Source organism: Sminthopsis crassicaudata, chromosome 5 (assembly GCF_048593235.1).
Source record: "Sminthopsis crassicaudata isolate SCR6 chromosome 5, ASM4859323v1, whole genome shotgun sequence".
Lineage (NCBI taxonomy): Eukaryota > Metazoa > Chordata > Mammalia > Dasyuromorphia > Dasyuridae > Sminthopsis > Sminthopsis crassicaudata.
In genome coordinates, this window is record NC_133621.1 from 134,435,647 (window position 1) to 134,455,479 (window position 19,833).

At 32.6% G+C, this 19,833-nt stretch overlaps 1 protein-coding gene across 1 annotated transcript in view; it reads left to right on the forward strand.

Moving 5' to 3' along the window:
• Window positions 1–19,599, forward strand: part of SAMTOR (S-adenosylmethionine sensor upstream of mTORC1) — a 66,086-nt gene extending 46,487 nt beyond the window's left edge. The window contains exons 4-5 of the mRNA XM_074268274.1: window positions 7,844–7,958; window positions 9,811–19,599. Of these exons, the coding sequence (XP_074124375.1) occupies window positions 7,844–7,958; window positions 9,811–10,440 (745 nt within the window). The 3' untranslated portion in view covers window positions 10,441–19,599. The remainder of the gene's footprint in view (window positions 1–7,843; window positions 7,959–9,810) is intronic.
• The last annotated feature ends 234 nt before the right edge of the window (window positions 19,600–19,833 follow it).

The window sequence follows — 19,833 nt, forward strand, 5'->3', positions numbered from 1 at the left end:
TTTTTTTAATTAAGATAATTTTCTGAGACACTGATATTATTATTCATAGGCATGGTATTTTGTAGCTTTACAAGACTTGAACCCCAGAACCATTTTGAAGTAGTTTAAGTAGTTAGAATATTTCAGCTGGCATTCTGTGAGAGTGCCTATCCCATCACCCCAAAATTAACAGTTACAGCTTCTCCAAAATAAAATTCCCAATTTCTAGCTACTTTGTAGTTCAAAATATCAGTCCTGAAACAGGTTTCTCTTAAAATGATTTAATTGTCATGAAATATGTTTTTTATATATATTTAGCAATAATATTGCTAACCTATTATAATAATTTCTCATCTTTGATCTTTGATTTTCTCCCTTTCTTTACATTAATTTGCATATCCTTTTCTGCAGATCTGCAAATAATGATATCCACCTTAGTAATGAAGACATTAAGCCACTCTAAATGTGAAACATATTCTGGTATAGAGAGAATGCTAGAGTATGTGAAATCCACATTTAAAAACTGTTAGCTTCTGAAAATGTAAACCGGGGCAGCTAGGTGGCGCAGTGGATAGAGCATTAGCCTGCTTGAATTCAGGAGGACCCGAGTTCAAATTTGGTCTCAGACACTTAATACTTCCTAGCTGTGTGATCCTGGGCAAGTCACTGAACCCTGGCCTCAGGGAGAAAAAAAGAAAAAGAAAATGTAAACCAACACTTTCAAGAATAATTTATATAAAGCAGTAGCATTTTTTTTTTTTTTAGAGAAGTTGCTTAAATCCATTGTGATTCTGCCTAGCCTTAGACCTATTATCATTTTCTAAGTAGATCTAAGTATAACTCTGCAGATTGAAGGGGGAAAGGGGAACCAAAACATCTTATTAATCATTTAATGTACATGGCTAGGTATTCAAGCTACAAGCTTGATGGTGGTGCTGAAAAATTAATCAAATAGATTTTTCATCTTGAGGAATCTTTTCTCCAGTGATTATTTTAAATGTCATTGTAAAATTCGTCCACCAAGGAAATGTAGAGACTGAAGGCTTTTAAACTTAAGACATATTGTATCAGTGGAAGAAGGCAATAACTACAAATACTTTGGTTTCCTCCAGGCTAGACGCTGAACAAAAAGATATATACATATCTTTTTTTTATATATAGATATATATATAGATATATATTTTTAATTATAGTTTTTTAATTTACAAGATTTATGCATGGGTAGTTTTTCAGCATTGACAATTGCAAAACTTTTTGTTGTAATTTTTCCCCACCTTCCCCCCACCTGTCCCCCAGATGGCAGGTAGACCAATACATGTTAAATATGTTTAAGTATATGTTAAATATACTTACATATATATATATATATATATATATATATATATATATGTGTGTGTATATATATATATATATATATACACACACATGCCCGTACAGTTATTTTGCTGTACAAAAAGAATTGGATTTTGAAATAGTGTACAATTAACCCATGAAGGAAATAAAAAATGCAGATGGACAAAAATAGAGGGATTGGGAAATTCTATGTAGTGGTTCATACTCATTTCCCCAGAGTTCTTTTGCTGGGTGTAGCTGGTTCAATGCACTACTGTTCTGTTGGAGCTGATTTGTCTCATCTCATTGAAGAGGGGCACATCCATCAGAATGATCTCCTGGTCCTGCTCATTTCACTCAGCATCATTCATGTTCATGTAGGTCTCTCCAGGCCTTTCTGAAATCATCCTGCTGTCATTTCTTACAGAACAATAATATTCCATATCATAACTTACTCAGCCATTCTCCAATTGAGGGGCATCCACTCAGTTTTCAGTTTCTGGCCACTACAAAAAGGGCTTCCACAAACAGTTTTGCACATACAGATCCCTTTCCCCTCTTTAAGATCTCTTTGAGATATAAGCCCAGTAGTAACACTGCTGGATCAAAGGGTATGCATAGTTTGATAACTTTTTGAGTATAGTTCCAAATTGCTTTCCAGAATGGCTGGATGTATTCACAATTCCATCAACAATGTATCAGTGTCCCAGTTTTCCCACATCCTCTCCAACATTCAGCATTATCTTTCCCTGTCATTCTAGCCAATCTGAGAGGCGTATAGTGGTATCTCAGAGTTGTCTTAATTTGCATTTCTCTGATTAATACTGACTTGAAGCATCTTTTCATATGGCTAGAAATAGTTTCAATTTCTTTGTCTGAGAATTGTCTGTTCATATCCTTTGACCATTTACCAATTAGAGAGTAGCTTGATTTCTTATAAATTGGAGTCAATTCTTTATATATTTTGGAAATGAGGCTTTTATCAGAACCTTTGACTGTAAAAATGCTTTCCCAGTTTATTGCTTCCCTTCTAATCTTGTCTGCATTCATTTTGTTTGTACAAAACCTTTTCAATTTGATATAATCAAAATTTTCTATTTTGTGATCAATTAATGACCTATAGATCTTCTTTGGTCATAAATTCCTTCCTTCTCCACAGGCCTGAGAGGTAAAACTATCCTATGTTCTTCTAATTTATTTATAATTTCATTCTTTATGCCTATATCATTGTGCAAGATGTAGAAGACCCTTACCCAAAATGACTACTCAGAGATCACTCAGTAGAAGACAGAAAAGTTTATTGAAAACCTCAGAAGAATGAGCTTATCCCATCATGAGATAAGAAAGAGAAAGCACCTAGTAGGAAGACTAAAGAATTAGGAAAGATAACATAACTTTTATACAAGAGATTACATCACAAGTAAGAGAGCATTGAGAAGGGGAGGGGGAAGCATCTAATTGGTTGTTGCTATTTGGAGAGGTTGGAATAGAAGATTTCTCTTACAAAGGATTACATCATAAATTGGGGAGCATTGAGAAATAGGTGCCTTCTCCCCTTAATTGAATGTTAGACATGGGTGCCAACAGACCATCACAATTTAGATTACTAAGCTAACAGCATTCAACTAATAGTCTAAATACTGATAACATTGAATAGTGATAAATGTCATCCTTTCAGATCAAGTAAATATATCTAAAGTTTAAATAAATATTGGCTAACACACAACATACTTATGCAGGTCACAGAGACATAGAATTAATGAATAATAAAATACAGAAAAAAGAATTTAAACATTCCTTTAAGTTCTTCACCTTATACTCTCCATTCCCCACATCATGAACCCATTTTGATCTTATCTTGGTGTACAGTGTTAAGTGTGGGTCAATGCCTAGTTTCTGCCATACTAATTTCCAATTTTCCCAGCAGTTTTTGTCAAACAGTGAATTCTTATCCCAAAATCTGGGATCTTTGGATTTGTCTAACAGTAGATTATTAAAGTTATTGACTATTTTGTCCCTTGAACCTAACCTATTCCACTGATTGACTAGTCTATTTCTTAGCCAATACCAAATGGTTTTGGTAACTTCTGTTTTATATTATAATTTAAAATCTGGTACAGCTAAGCCACCTTCATTTGATTTTAATTGACTTGAAATTCTTGACCTTTTGTTTTTCCATATGAACTTTGTTGTTATTTTTTCTAGGTCATTAAAATAGTTTTTTGAGTCTGATTGGTATAGCGCTAAATAAATAGATTAGGTAGTATTGTCATCTTTATTATATTTGTTCAACTATCCAAGAGCATTTAATATTTTTCCAATTGGCTAGATCTGACTTTATTTGTGTAGAAAGTGTGTTGTAGTTTTGCTCATATAGTTCCTGATTTTCCCTTGGCAGATAGATTCCTAAATATTTTATACTATCCGTAGTTACTTTAAATGAAATTTCTCTTTGTAACTGTTGGGTTTTGTTAGTGATATATAAGAATGCTGATGACTTATGTGGGTTTATTTGGTATCCTGCAACTTTGCTAAAGGTATGGATTATTTCTAATAGCTTTTTAGTAGAATCTCTGGGGTTCTCTAAGTATACCATCATATCATCAGCAAAGAGTAATAATTTGGTTTCCTCATTACCTACTCTAATTCCATTAATTTCTTTCTCAACTCTTACTGCCAAAACTAGTATTTCTTATACAATATTGAATAGTAATGGTGATAGTGGGCAACCTTATTTCACTTCTGATCTTATTGGGAATGGTTCCAGTTTATCCCCATTATATATGATGCTCACTGATGATTTTAAATAAATGCTACTGATTATTTTAAGGAAAAGTCCATTTATTCCTATACTCTCTAGTGTTTTTAATAGGAATGGATGTTGCATTTTATTAAATGCAGAAAAAGCATTTTTGTTAATTTGGTTATTGATATGGTCAATTATATTAATAGTTTTCCTAATATTGAACCAGCCCTGCATTCCTGATATAAATCTTACTTGGTCATAGTGTATTATCCTGGGGATGATTTTCTGAAGTCATTTTGCTAATATCTTATTTAAGATTTTAGCATCAATATTCATTAGGGAGATTGGTCTATAATTTTCTTTCTCTATTTTCAACCTACCTGGTTTAGGTATCAATACCATGTCTGTGTCATAAAAGGAATTTGGTAGGACTCCTTCATTCCCTATTTTTCCCAATAGTTTATATAGCATTGGGACTAATTGTTCTTTAAATATTTGGTAGAATTCACATGTAAATCCATTTGGTTGAACAAAAAGATATTAAAGAGAATAGTTGACTGCTAAATAACAACCTGCAAAACAATGTTTTCTCTATCATCAAATGATTCAAGTATGGTTTATCAGTGGAAGTTACATTAAAATAAACTGCATTAACATCTGCTTTACCATCATATAGTAAGAAATAGTATGCCTTTCCTAGGTAGTTTAAAGCAGAAATGTCCTATATATGCTCACTATTTAGAATATGAGCTACTTGAAACTGGGAACTCATTTAATTTTTGTTTATATCCCTTGCACATAACAAAAGATTTTGCAGTATAGCAAGAATCGAACAAATACTTTTCCCCTTTCATTCCTCCTGAAGTAAAAGCTGAATGTGAAGACAATGGTTAAAATAATTAACCATCCACATGACATCTTTTTTTAAAAATAAGGCTTTTTAAAAAATTACTTCTTTTCAACATTCTTTACTTTTTAAATTTTGAGTTCCAGATTATTTTTCTTATTCCAATCCCTCCCTTCACTCACTGAAAAGGCAAACAATGTGATATCAGTTATACATGTGAAATCATGTCAACCTTATTGTAAAACAAAGCCAAAAAAGTGAGAAAGTTATACTTTGGTTTGCCATCAAGAGTTCATCAGTTCTCTTTCTGAAGCTGGGATAGTATTTTTTGATCATGAGTCCTTTGGAATTGTCTTTGATGATCATTGTATTGAACAGAGAAGTCAAGTCTTTCAGCATTAATAATCACTACAAGTTTGCTGTTATTTGAACAATAATTTTCCAGTTCTTCTCTCTTATCATTAATATAGGTTTTGCTATATTTTTTCTGAAACCACCCCCTCTTTATTTCTTATAACGTGTACTCCATCATAATATGCTACAGTTTTCCCTTAATGTTCAGTTCTTTGCCACCATAAAAAGAATTGCTGTAAATATTTTCCTCACACTCTTACCTCATTTCTTCACTGAATGAGATAGATTTTTATACCCAACTGTTAAATGTATATATAAATATTCTTCCCTCTTTGAAGTAATTTCAATCACATTGAGATTTAGATAATTGCCTTCCACTCCACTATTTCTCTTTCACTATAAAATTTCTTCCTTGTATACATACATATAAACACACACACACACACACACACACACACACACACACACACACACACACATGTTAGAAAAATTTCCCCATTCTTCTCCCAGGGCAGTCTTCTTTTTTACAAGATCATCCTAACAGAATTGTCTCAAAACTTGCATATTTTCTATGTAGACTTCTGATGAACTTTAATAATAAAGTTCTAAGGAGCTACATGTTTTATCTTCTGATGTAGGAATGAAAATAATTTTTAAGTTTTTATCATTGTCTTGAGTCTTCTGTTTGAATCTCAATTTTTCTTTTCCACTCTGGGCATTTTCATCAGGAGTGCTTGTAAATTCTTCATTTTATTAAATATCCATTCCTCCCTGCCCCCCAAAGGATTATACTCAATTTTGCTGAATAGGTTATTCTTGGTTGTACTCCTAGTTCATAAGCCCTCTGCTTCTTTAACGTGGAAGCTGCTGTATCTTGTGTGATCCTGAGTGACTCCATGATATTTTAATTGTTTCTGAGTTTGATGTAGTTTCTCCTTGACAGAGAAGCCCTGGAAATTAGCCATAATATTTCTGGGAGTTTTCATTTTGGGACCTCTCTTAGGAGGTGATAGTGTATTCTTTCAATTTCTGTTTTGTTCTCTGGGTCTAAGTATTGGGGTATTTTTTCTTTATAAAGACTTGACACATAAACGTCTATGCTCTTTTTAAAAAAATCATGGCTTTCAGGTAGTCCAATAATCCTCTCCTTAATATATTTTCCAAGTCATTTGTTTCTACAGATATTTCACATTTTTTTTTCCGTTTTTTTTTTTTTTTCTTTGTTCTATTGTTTCTTGATGTCCCATGGAGTCACTAGCTTCAACTTACCCAATTCTAATTTTTAAGGGGTTATTCAATGAATTTTTTGCACTTCCTTTTCCATTTTGTCTGTTTTATTTTTAAAGCAGTTCTTTTCTTAAGTGAATTTTTTTGTGCCTCTTTTGGACCATTTTTGTTTCTTAAGGTTTTTTGTAACTTTTTTTTTTAAAAACTAATGATATCTTGATAGAGAGAAATATTGTGCAGATTGCTGAGTCATGAAGATTTAGATTTGCTCAACACTGTAGCCCTGCACATTCTTTGATTAAAAATAATAGGCTAAGTTTGGTATAATTTGTTTTTAAGGGGAAGTCAACTAAGTAATTTTCAGCTATTGTTATGTGATTGTTTCTATATAAGTTTAGATTGGTATTGTCAAGGTTACTTGTCAGGTATTTAATATATTCTCACCATAAACCTTTAACTACCAGATCTTCAGGGGTGTTTTTTTTTGTTTGTTTTGTTGTTGTTGTTGTTGTTTTTGTTTTTAAATACTTAGGTGTTTGAAAGTGTACATATTCGTTACAAAATTAAAATTGAATCATTCTTGTTAAGAATGTTTCTGAGACATTCCTTCTAGGTAATATTTTGGTTAAAGATAGTGCTTGAACCCAGGTCTTCCTGTACTTCACCCTACTTATCCTTCCTTTTTTTTCACATAGCCAACATCACTATTAAAAATAAATTAGTTATATTATCAGCCCCATAGAATAGAAGATGTACTGTCAAGGCAACATGCCTTCAAAGTTAAGATTTCCCAGGCAAGGTTTAAACAAAATATTTCATATTTTTTCCCAATTTTTATCTTATGTCATTTCATGTATACTTAAGTTTGTTTTTTGTTTATTTATTTATCTTTTTGCCAAAAAGGATTATATGCATCCAGCCTGAACTCATTATTTCTATGTTTTTATTTTTGTTGTCTTTGAGCATTCATCTTTCTGATTTGTGCAACATCTGTATTTTGATTAAAATGGTAATGAGTAAAATGGTAAATGGTAATCTGTATTTTGATTAAAATAGTCTTTAGTTTTCCGTCTTTCTTAATTGTCCTGCAGCTTCTTAGATATACTATGTGAGATAGTGGAGAAAAACTCTTTAGTAACAATGAATATAAAATTGATTACTGGTCTTTTTATATCACCAAAATAAGTTAGAATAACTATATTGCATATATCTTGTAAAATGTAAATTGTCAAAGAATGGATTCATCACCTTCTGGTATTTGGATATTTTATCTACATGTTTTCCTTTTTGTTTTCAGATAATTGTTAAATGTTATCTTTCAAGCAACAATTCGTCATTTTCATCATCTCTATTTTTAGGTTGCTTCAACCCTCAGGAAAGATCAGATTACTTGATGTTGGCAGCTGCTTTAATCCATTTTTAAAATTTGAAGAATTTCTGACTGTTGGCATAGACATTGTACCTGCTGTGGAGGTATCAGTTATTTGTATGGTTTTTGTTCTCATATGTTTTATAAGTATATTTTAAAATGTACTTATTCCTCAATATAAATTCACTTCCTTTGTAGCAGAAATGGATAGTATACTGGTAGTGTATCTAACTGGCTGTACTTTTTTGGGGGGGGGGGGAATCTAAATTTATAGTATTGAATATTAACGTTTGATCTTTACTTAGTAATTAACATTAACATGATATTTAACTGCTGTTTTTTTCTCTTCCCTTCCACTTTTTTGGCCATAATACAAATTGAAGTACAGTAAAACTTTTGCCTATTTGGAATATTAAAGAAGTGCCTTTTTCTAAATAGCTGAAGAGTTAGCCCATGTGTAAATTTTAAATGTTTCAATGGAAATTGTTCTCAAAATGTGTCATAAAGTATATTGCATCATTTGACTTCCACTTGCTGACCTGAATTACATCAAGAGTCAAGAGAATCTGAGTTAAAATTTATTCTCTGATATACTGGTCTTGAGACTTGTGAGTAAGTCACCCAACCTCTTTGGTTTGGTCTTCTCATTAAGGAAGCCATTGCACTAAATAATATGACCAAAGATCTTTATTACCTTCCTGCTAAGGCTTCTTCCTCCCCTCCCAACAATCTGGGTTGTGGGTCTTTTTTTTCTGGGGGGGGAGGGTGAGGGAAGGAGGAGACCTGTAGTTCAAGTGGAACTCTGGAATCTTACAACTTTTTGTTTTCTTAGAAAATTCCCTATCTTGGCTCTTTTCCTCATTTCTTTCTTAAGTGGAAAGGCATACCATCCTAGGCTATTTGAACTAGGTGGTTGGCTTTTTGCATAATTAATGAACTAATAAGAGACCAAAGTAATTTATTCTTTAAATGGTGTGTGGGGGGAGGGTATGTATGAGTGTGTGTTTAGCTCTCCAGAAGTCAATCCATTATTTAATAATTCTCAAGAGGTTACTGGTTTTGTGCTTATATATATTACTCTAAAATTTTAACATTGATTCCAGTTTTTCTTATTTGTTTCCCAAAAAACAAAATAAAGTCCTTTTCCCACATAATAAAGTTTTTCTACTTCTTCCAAGCAATCCTCATATAATATACTTTTAATTTCCTTTACCATCTTAGGTGCCCTTTTGCATAAGTCTTAGTCCTAAACATAGCAATTTAGATACTTTCTGACCAAAGCAGACTATATAGTAAGACCCAACTCGAAGAGTCTTGACACTATTCCCACAAATGAACTCTTGATGTTTTTGACAACCCTATTCACTTCTGACTCTGACAGGCAACTAAAACCTCCTACAATCTTTTCACATGATATTCTGTCCCTACTTCTAATTGGATTATTGATTTTTAAAATCCATATCCAAAACTTTATCCCTGTTAAGTTGTTAGAATTGGTCCAATATCTCAGGCTAAGATATTTTTGAATCTTAGAATGAATAATTTTTTCCCCTATAGACATTTAAATAAATATTTTCTAAGCTTTTAAAAGAAATTATTAAATGGCTGCAAATAATTTATTCTACTTATATTCTGATAATCCAGGTTTAAGTAAATGTAAACCTACCCTCTTTTGACAATTTTCTTACCTTTTCATAATGTCTTTACCCAAAACTGTACAACTGGATGTGGTTAAGACATGTGAGGAAAATTAAAGTTAGTCACAAAATATTTAGGAAATGTTCAGAGAATTTGAGATAACATCTTTTTTGAATGGATGATAATTTGGGGTAAGGCCTAGTGGAAGTGTATGTGCCTTATTATGGAGAATGGAAACTGTATGTCCATGATTGTTCTAATTTCTGAGCAGACAGTAATTTTCAAAGTCTTAATTTATTCTCCTTTTCTTCTCCCCAGAGTGTCTATAAATGTGACTTCCTGAACCTGCAGCTTCAGCAGCCACTTCAACTTGCACAAGATACAATAGATGCCTTTTTAAAACAGCTGAAAAACCCAATTGATTCTCTTCCTGGAGAACTGTTTCATGTAGTTGTTTTTTCTCTCCTTCTTTCTTATTTCCCATCACCTTATCAGCGGTGGATTTGTTGCAAAAAAGCCCATGAACTTTTAGTATTAAATGGCCTGTTACTCATCATCACTCCTGACTCCTCTCATCAGAATCGACATGCTATGATGATGAAAAGCTGGAAGATTGCTATAGAGTCTCTTGGCTTTAAACGTTTCAAGTATTCAAAATTTTCTCATATGCATCTAATGGCTTTTAGGAAAATCTCTCTGAAAACTACTATTGACTTGGTTAGCAGAAACTATCCTGGAATGTTATATATTCCACAAGATTTCAACAGTGTAGAAGATGAGGAATACTCCAATCCTTCCAGTTATGTCCGCTCTGATGTAGAAGATGAACAGTTGGCTTACAGTTTCACGGAGCTTCCTGATGCTCCATATGACTCAGATTCTGGAGAAAGTCAAGCAAGCTCAATTCCTTTCTATGAGCTAGAAGATCCCATATTACTTTTAAGTTAATATAAATAAGTATAAGGAAAAAAAAGCCCTTTTCAATCCAGACTGCTTTCTTGCCCAAACTAATTTGAGATATTAACATGGGCTCAGTACTTAAAAACACGGTTTGCATAGAAAAATTGCAAAGGTTTACAGAGTTTGCTATTTTTTTCTACTTCTAAATTTTAAAATTTATTCTTATATAAAAAGCTTAAAATTTCATGCAAAATGACTCCTATTGTAGCAGAAACTACTGTTACAGTCTTTAGGATTTGTAGCACTAAAATACAGAAAGGTACATTTTTCTCTTCAGTGCTGTTGTGTGAAATGAAGCATCATTTTGTTGTTTTCCTTTTTTTTTTTTTTTTTCTTTTAAAATACTGTTGGAATTTAAGTTGAAGTGGGGAAAAATTTGAGGTATTTGCATAGAAAACTGTAGTTTGCACTTTTGACTCACAAGTTAAAATTGATGTGAAGTAAAAGATTGGTTTGTTTGGAGGGTTTCTGGACGCACTTAACAATTTTTTTCTTTTTTTTGGTAGCAAAAATATTGTCTGTAGCACAAAGCTATTTTCCGTTCAGTTTTGGCTGATGAACCAGTATTGCCTGTGCTTTATGGTTATTAGTAATAATACTCATTGTGGTTTCTTTTCTTCTGCTGTTCATAAAAAGTTTAACCAGAATTTGGTAAGGATGAGGAATGTGTGGCATAGTATCACATCCATGCAAGTGTCATACATTGTGTCCTTTTATAGATTTTGACAATTATTTTTTACTCCAAAGTGAAACCTTTGGGGGAGAAAGCTTTGTAAATGAATTCCATTAACCTAATTACGCAGTTAGTATTTTCATACATCTCATATTGATTTGTACATAAATATTCTAGTAATTACTTGTGGGTGACTCTTAGTTCACTATATACAGAATTTTAAAATTAGGCAGCAATATGCTGCTCCCCACTGACCCAAAGCAACTATGTTAACATTTGAATTTAAAAAAAAAAAACAAAAAAAAAAACTGATTTATGAATCATCTTTGGTATGGTCTTCACCTTTTTAAGTGATAAAATTCAGTTTTGGAGTTTTAAAGAAAAATATAAAATACTCCATCTGATAATATCACAGAAATTGTTTTGATAGTCTAGTGTTCTTATTTGTCTGTATTCTAGAAGAGGAGCTTATTGTCTTGGACTTAGATGGCAGTATAATTAAACTTTCTCTTAAAATCCTTTCCCTTCTCCTCTCCTTTCCTCCCCCCCCAAAAAAAAAAAATAGATGAAGGGAAAAAATTATCTAGGGGAAGACAAACTAGTTTTAACAACTGGAATATTTAGGCCATCTTATTTTCATCAGCCAGAAACTGTCTCATAATCTATCATTTTTAAGAGTGCCACTGTGTGGATTTTTTTTTCAAGTGGTTATTACATTTTAAAAATACCTCATACTGAGGTTTTGCACTGAAATATCAAAATTTCAGATTTCATGGTTGCTTTAAAAGAAAGACTGCATTTTCTATAAGTTCATCCTAAGATTCATAAACTGCACTTCTATATACTCTGATATGAATTGTTTTGTGCTTATTGTGACTTGCTGTAGTTAAGATTGAATGTCAAATTTTATTTAGAAATACAAAGTTTATCCTTTTAAGAGGTAAGCAGTTGATTGTTTACACCTATTATTTCAAATTAGATTTTACTTGCTAAATTACTGAAAATTAGATTTTTAAAAAAAAAAACTTAAAAGTGTTATTTCTCTAAAATGTATGTTGGTTAAAATTGGTAGAATGTCATTTGGAATAATTCACTTTTCTAGGTAACATGTTACTCAAATTAAGACTTGACTTTTCTTTCTAGTGAAGCTCTGCAGTCATCTCTTGTAACCAAAAGGAGTGCTGAATTTAGGATAATTGCAAAACTACATTGTGGTCAGAGTGCCTACACTGCCATACTCATTTTCTTTGATTTCACTCAGTTCAGTTACAAGAGCAAAGAAAACAAAATAACATGTTTTAAAACATGTTTTGAAAGTAAATAAAATATCTTAGGGGAGAGGAATGTTATGTTAGCATGGCCTTAGAGTCAGCAGTTATGTTACAGCTAAAATGTTGGTGCTATACATTCTTGAAATTGTTTACACATGTTGCTGATTTTGCTTATGCTCCAAAGTGTGCATGGTGTATTTTAATTAGTACTTTCAAGTTGTCTACGACCTTATTACCATCTAGTGTAAATGTGTTTGAATTCATGAATATCATTTGTTACTCTGAATTTACCATTTATTCAGAGATGGCACAGAATTCAAACCAATATGTGTTCCACAAAAGCCATTTAAGTGTTTTAAGTGTTGAAATTAATCCATTCCTATGGCTTGGTGGTCAGAGGATATATGTAATGTTATATAGGAGACTGAAAAAAATGTAATAGTTTTTATTATATAGGTACTTTACAGAATGACTTCATTTGGGTATGAAAATTCAGAAGGGTAGTCATGCTTTCTAGGCATTGTCAAATGCAGGATTGTCTGAATATTTGGGTTTTAAAAGCAACTGATCTTTTGGTTAAATTCTTCAGGATCATGACTAGATCAGGTGTTGTTATATCATGGTTGCCAAGGAGTGGGAGAGTAGCACACCAGATAATGTATGTTTGAGTTGATGTTGTCCTTTTTTCACTTTTTTGTGAACAAAAGCACATTTATTAAAAAAAAAATTAATATTCCCAGCTCCCTGTCTGTTACTTATAAACTGACAGCTTTGCAAACTTTTACTTAAGATGTTTCAGTAAATAATGTCATGGTCAGCTGGTGATTGTGGTGTAATTTGGTACTTACATGCCACCTAAAGGTATAACTAGTAGAAAATTCAGAGTTTTCAACTGTAGGAGGTGGTAGTATTTTCTTCATCCCTTTCATTTTACATATGAAGATTCAGTGGACCGAAGAATTTAAATGATTTTTCTCTTTCCCCTCCCCCCATGTTAATTGTAATTATAGCAAGAATCTGATTTCACTGGTGTGAGTATTCCTTGGAATAAAGTTTAAGAGGAAAATTTAAGTGTTGGAGATGTACATCTCTATAAATGCACCTTTATAAATTATCTAGGATGAAGAATTCATCATATATTAACCAATCTATTCAGAAGTTAAATCCAAATTTAGATTAGTCCATAGACAAAACTCATAGAAGCATTATAGACCAAGCATCTAATCCATTGTGTCATAAAAAGATTAGTTGAAGAAACTGATGATAATTAGTTTGTGGGAACATGATCATTGACTTAACTACTGAAAGGTTACTATCTGGAAGAAGGATTAGATTTAATTCAAGTAGAATCAGGTCTAACCCAGACAGATTTGAGCTGAATAGAAGAAAGTACTTTAATAATATTAAGGATCTCCAAAAATGGATCTAACTGCTTCAAAAGGTCAAAATTGAGACTAGATAACTTCCTTTTTGTAAAGGACAAACCTGATTCTAATGTTTAGTTATTTGTTTCAGAGCCATTCAACTTCAAAGCTTGGACTAGAACAAGTTTCTTTTTTCTTTTTTAATAGCTTTTTATTTTATGCAAAGATAGTTTTCAACATTCATCTTTACAAAACCTTCTTGGAACAGGTTTCTTAACCCTTTTTTGTGTCATAGATCTCTTTGATAACTTGGTAGAACTAATAGTGCTCTTTTCAGAAAATGTTATTTAATAATTCAGAGAAATGTTAAATTTCAGCAAAGAAGTTTGAGAAAATAATGTAAATTTTTCCTATTCTAGTCAGTGAGCCCCCTGAAATCTAAACGCATACCTTTTGAGATTTTTATGTATTCCAGTAAGAACCCCTGGACTAGAACTCTAGGATATCTTGTCTTCAATCCATTGTTTGTTCTCTCCAGTACTGTCTGCATTTGTTTTGCTTTGTTTTGTTTTGTTTTTTTTCTTTTTTTCCCTTAGGCAGTTGGGGTAAGTGACTTAAAAGAGCTAGGAAATGTGAAATATCTGAGACTAGATTTAAACTGGGTCATCCTGACTTCATGCCTGGTGCTCTATCCACTGAGTCACTTAGCTGCCCCTCTGCTTTTGTTTTTAATTTGTGGGGTACTAAATAGATATTACAATAAATAATGCTGCCCCAATGCGAAGTCTCTTGATACTTACTATTTGTGACCTTGGGCAAGTAATTTAGTCTAAAGGGCTCTGTTTAGGATGTTCATCTGTTTGACCTTTCTAGCTCTAAAGTCATAATCCCTATGGGTTACTCATTTAATTTGTATATTTCTGTAACTTTGTAATTTTAAAACATGAACATAAATTTTTTAATGTAAATGTGAAGATTCCCATGACAGTTTAATATGGTATAAAGAATAAGTCTCCTGAAAAAGAGGGACCAAAAAGCCCTTTGAGAATTCATAGTTCATTTTGATACATAGAATATCATAGACAACAGAAAAGTTAAGTGACATTTAATTTAGAGTTCTTAACTCTCTTTGCATTGAAGTTCAAAGTATTAGGTGACTTATTCTTCACTATGAAGAGATTGTACATCTCTGCAATGCATTTTCCTATCAGTCTTCAACAGGTTCTTGTCACAATAAACTTCAAATCAGTTTGGTTTAATTTCATAAGTTTAGAACATAAAATGAATTAACAAGCACTAACTTTTAAAATTCTTGGGTAAAAAAAAAAATAGCTGCTGCATATAGTAGGTTTCCATTGCTTAAATACTGACCATTACCATGAACATTGATTGACTTCCTTATTTTCACTTCAGTCTATTTTAATTTCTTTTGTCATTGCAGATATGAGTTAGAAAGTCTTTTTCTTGTATTTTTAAATTTTATTAATGATAGCACTATTTATAGTGATTTAGTTTTTTAAATTTATATACTAAAGTATATAAAATTGATACTCATTATAGCTCAGTGAAATATGTAGTACATTCATTATAGATGGGGAAACTGAAACTGATTTCCTGATTATTCATTTGTCTGTCCATAGACAAAAATCTAATAAAAGAAGCAGTGAAATCTATAGTCTACAGTTTCTATTCACATATATACAAAGTAAAAATAACAAGATAGTTTAAAAGATTATAACAAAAAGAAAATGTGATCTAATATCTCTTAGTAAACTGTCTTGATGGGAATGGAATTTATGTCATGTATAAGAGACTAGGAGTGGCTTTGAAGTAGATTATGAAGGAAACTCAATTGAGGAAATCATGAAACAATGGGAAAGCAAGGTAGAGTGCTTTTTGGTCTGGTGTTAATGGAAGAAAAGACATTCTGACTACTCTTGGGGGGGGCACTAAAACACTTGGGGTTAAGTGAGTTGCTCAAGGTCACACAGCCAGGAAATATTAAGTGTCTGAGGCTGGATTTGAACTCAGGTCTTTCCGAATTGAGGACCTGCACTCTATCCGTTGTACCATCTAGCTACCCCCTGATTCTACTAACCACATGAAAATAAAAAGAAAAATTAGTTGGGAGAATGGAACAAAAGCCCATCCTAGAGTATAGGAATAGTAAGGAACTTAAAAACAAATTAAAATAAACATCAGAGTACATTCCCCACAACATAAACATAGATGAGTTCAGAACTCTATTGTCATGGAGAAATGATAAGAATTTTGTGAAAGACTTATATAGACAACTTTCAGAGCCTTATGCCAAATTCAGAATAGCTAATTCCTTTTGAATTCATTTAAAGGCATATTGGGGAAAGTAGAGTCGCAGCATAATAACTGACATGGTGCTTGATAAATACTATTTTGATTTCATGTACAATATCTCACTTTCTAGTTAAATGCTCTTGGGTGAATGGGATAATGCTGAGGGTTGATGGGAAAGAGATGCAATTGCTTGATTCCTGGTTTGTTTGGTTTTTTTTTTTTTTTTTTTTTTTTTTTTTTTTTCTGTCAGGTCACTTGACCTGGACTATAAAGAATGAAAATGGCTAATAAAGAATTGGAACCCAAGAATTGTTAGCTGCTCTTACAGGTTTCCAGGCCCAGTTGCTGAAAGACCTATCAGGCCATTGAAGATCTTTGTGAGATAGTGGAGTGGGAGAGATGCGTGAGAATAAAGAACAAATGCCCCAGTTTTTGCCTAAAGACTTAATATTACAAAATAAGCTTATGAGATTGTCAGATTATTAAACACATGGTTAGTGTGACTAGATGGAAAAGCAGTGATTACGTTACAAAGTATATGATATCATAGATCCAAACTGATGTGACAAATGTAGATGTAATTTAGACTTTTAGCAAAACACTGACCTCAAAGGAAGAAATGTGAGCTAAATTGTATAAAGTGGATTCAGAGTTGCTTGAATTGCTGCACCCCAAAAGTAGTCAACTGTGACTCTGTGTCAGTTCAGAAAGTTTGTACTAGTATAGGCTATGGACTAGTTCAGAGTTTTGTACTGTTCGATATTTCTGAGTGACTTATGAAAAGAGAAAAAAATACTTTAGTGTATAGGCTTCCATGGAATCAGGAAGACCAGTTTTAAGTTTTTTTTCCCCTTGTACTTGGCTGTTATTTTGAATGTCATAGTCTCTCAATGTTACAGGCAAAATTCTCTTAAGAATAAGTTGCAGAGGTTGTACTACTCTACAATGGTAGAGGAAGATCTTTGGAGGCTACCCACATTGATGAAGTCACAGATCACCTTTCAAAAAATGTTTTTTAAAATGACTTAAAAGAATCATCCCGCTTACTAAATGTGTAGATGACGTGGCACTAAAAAAGCTAACATGTAGATGACAGGATTTAAAGAGATGAAAACTATGAGGGCTATGTCAATGTTTAGTTTAATAGGGGTAAATATTGAAGTCATCCTTTGGTGAAAAAAAAAGTCTTCCCAAATACAAAACTAAGAAAACATGGCTAGATAGCAATTCATATAATTGAAATCTAGGGGTTTAGAAGTTTTGCAAATTCAGTGAGTCCAATGTGATAAAGCCTGTCAAGAAGATAGGATATAAGACCAGAAAGTTAACTGCAATTTTGGGCTGCAGTAAAGAGAAACAGTTTCCAAGTTTAAGGATTTGATGAATAAATTTGAGAATAAAAATTCTTCCCTAGTCAGACTGAATCTATTTTTTCCCCCCTTTCTGGGCCCATTTTAGGGAAGAAGTTGATAAGCTAGAAGAGTGCTGAGAAAAAGACAATTAGGGTGATGTAGGGCCTCAAGATCATACCATATTTGGATGTACTAAAGGGATTGGGGTATAGAAAATATGCATTAGAAGGCTTATTGTGGGCTGGAAGGATCAGTCTTGTGCTTGGTCTTAGAAGACAGAACTAGGTAGATTTTGCAGAGGGAGACAGTATTCACAGAACTATCTAAAAGTGAAGTGGATTGCCTAACGAATATCTTTCACAAAGTTCTTCAGGAAAAAGTTGGATGACTTGTTTTATTAAAGTATGAGTTGGACTGAGAAGCCTCTGAAGTTTTTTTGAACTTAGATTCTGTGATACCAAGTTCAAAAAGGTTCTGTATAATAATCAAAAATAAAAACGTCTGCTAAATTTTCCTGTTATAATCAGAATTTTCAAGTTAGTCCATCAATATTGAATGCTATACAGTGTCTACAGATTTTTCATATTTTTTAGATTAAAAGAAAAAATAACTCGAAGGAGCGAAGTTCTAAACACTGGTATTGATCAATCTCCATGCATAGTTTTTAATGGCTAAGCAGCTGCAAAGCTGGCATTGATCTGTCATAATACTGTGTACCATAAAAATGATTTGGGGAATCATTGCCTAGCAGGCAAAACACAGCCAAGTAGCTGCCTGCTCTCTGAGATTGCATATAAATTTTCCTTCCTAGGGAGGAAAATGGCTTTGAATGTTGGGAAGGAAGGGACACTATATGCATGTGGTTTTCCACCACATGCAATAGAAGAACACTGGACTCAATATATGAACTTGGGTTTGGGGCTGTTTTTGAATTGGGGCAAGTCATTTTACCTCTGTGAGCTTGTGTCCTCAACTTTAAAATGAACATTATAAACTACCATTCCACAAATATTTTATAAGAAAGAAATTCAGTATATGTAAGAAGTTATAATATCACTTCTCCTTTCCCCTTCCCTTCATATTTTTGCACATTACAACCCCCTAATGAAAATAAATTCAGTGGTGTCCTAAAGGCATACACCATAGGGTGTAAGAATTTCATTCAGTTCCATTACCAGCCTACTCATAAGCTAGTCTCTGCCTCTCAGCTTCAATTACTTCATTATATAATATAAAACGAGAATGTTGGGACTCAACTAGTAAGCTTTTTTATTTTTATATTTCATATTTGGTCCTACGTCTCTTAACCTAGAGTATGAAATCATATAATGTTTTGTGGATAAGAATCAAGGGTATGCCATGAGTCAGTCATCTGATACGGAATTGCTGTCCTGAATGCAAATCAATAAAGGGAATGTGAGTACATTAGTCTTGAGTCTACAGATGCACAAGCCCTTTATATTCTAAACCAGTGTCACCCTTTAGCAATTTCCACCAGCTGCTACTAAGCAAAAAGAATAAAAACATGCAACTATAGCTACATTCCTCAAGGTTTCCCATAAATTCCTATATTTCAAAATAGATTTGGTTACATCCAAAGTGTCAGAGGAAGGCAAATTCAAAGATGTGTTTTAAATATCTAAAGACTCAGCTTTACCAAGAAAATTCTTTAAATTGTCTTAACTTTGTTCCATGGTTTGCTCATAAAACTTGTGATTCCCTTAAAAATAAAAAAAAATTCCTCTTGTAAAGTCTTCAGGAGTTTCTCTTATTGAGTCACTAGGAATACTTGAACTAAAATGTTACTTTCAGATCCAATGCAGGATGATACTGTGCTAGAAGGAAGCAAAAAGATCCAATGTCAAAAATAGATTATATAAGTCCATCAGAGTTGACTGAAATTGTTACTATTAGTCTTGCTTTTATGTTAAGGTATCATAACTTTTAGATGGTACTAATAATGTTAGTAAGGTTATCATTTTAGTTTCATAGTCTTTGCAAAGATCTTATGACTATGGATAGATAATGATGCTTTTAGAAACAAAATTGGTCTTCCATAAGATGTGAAATTCAAATATGAACAAATACAATAATCAATGTTGGGGTTGCATTGTGTATACTGTTCATGCCACTTTGGTACTTTTGTTTTTAACAATGATGGATTTTTAAAAATCCTTTCTGGAATAATCAGTTTTCTTTTGTGACCAATGGCAAATATGGGGGGGAGGGGAAGTTAACCTCATCACACACCTTTTAACAAAGGATTGAACATCCAATATACTGGATGCTTGGGATACTAAGCAGGAAGTTGGATCTCTATAAAGAAATGTGAATTAAGATAGTCTGCACCCTAGGAAATCTTAAGGAAAAGACATATAATTTAAACATTACAAATGAAATACAAGGTC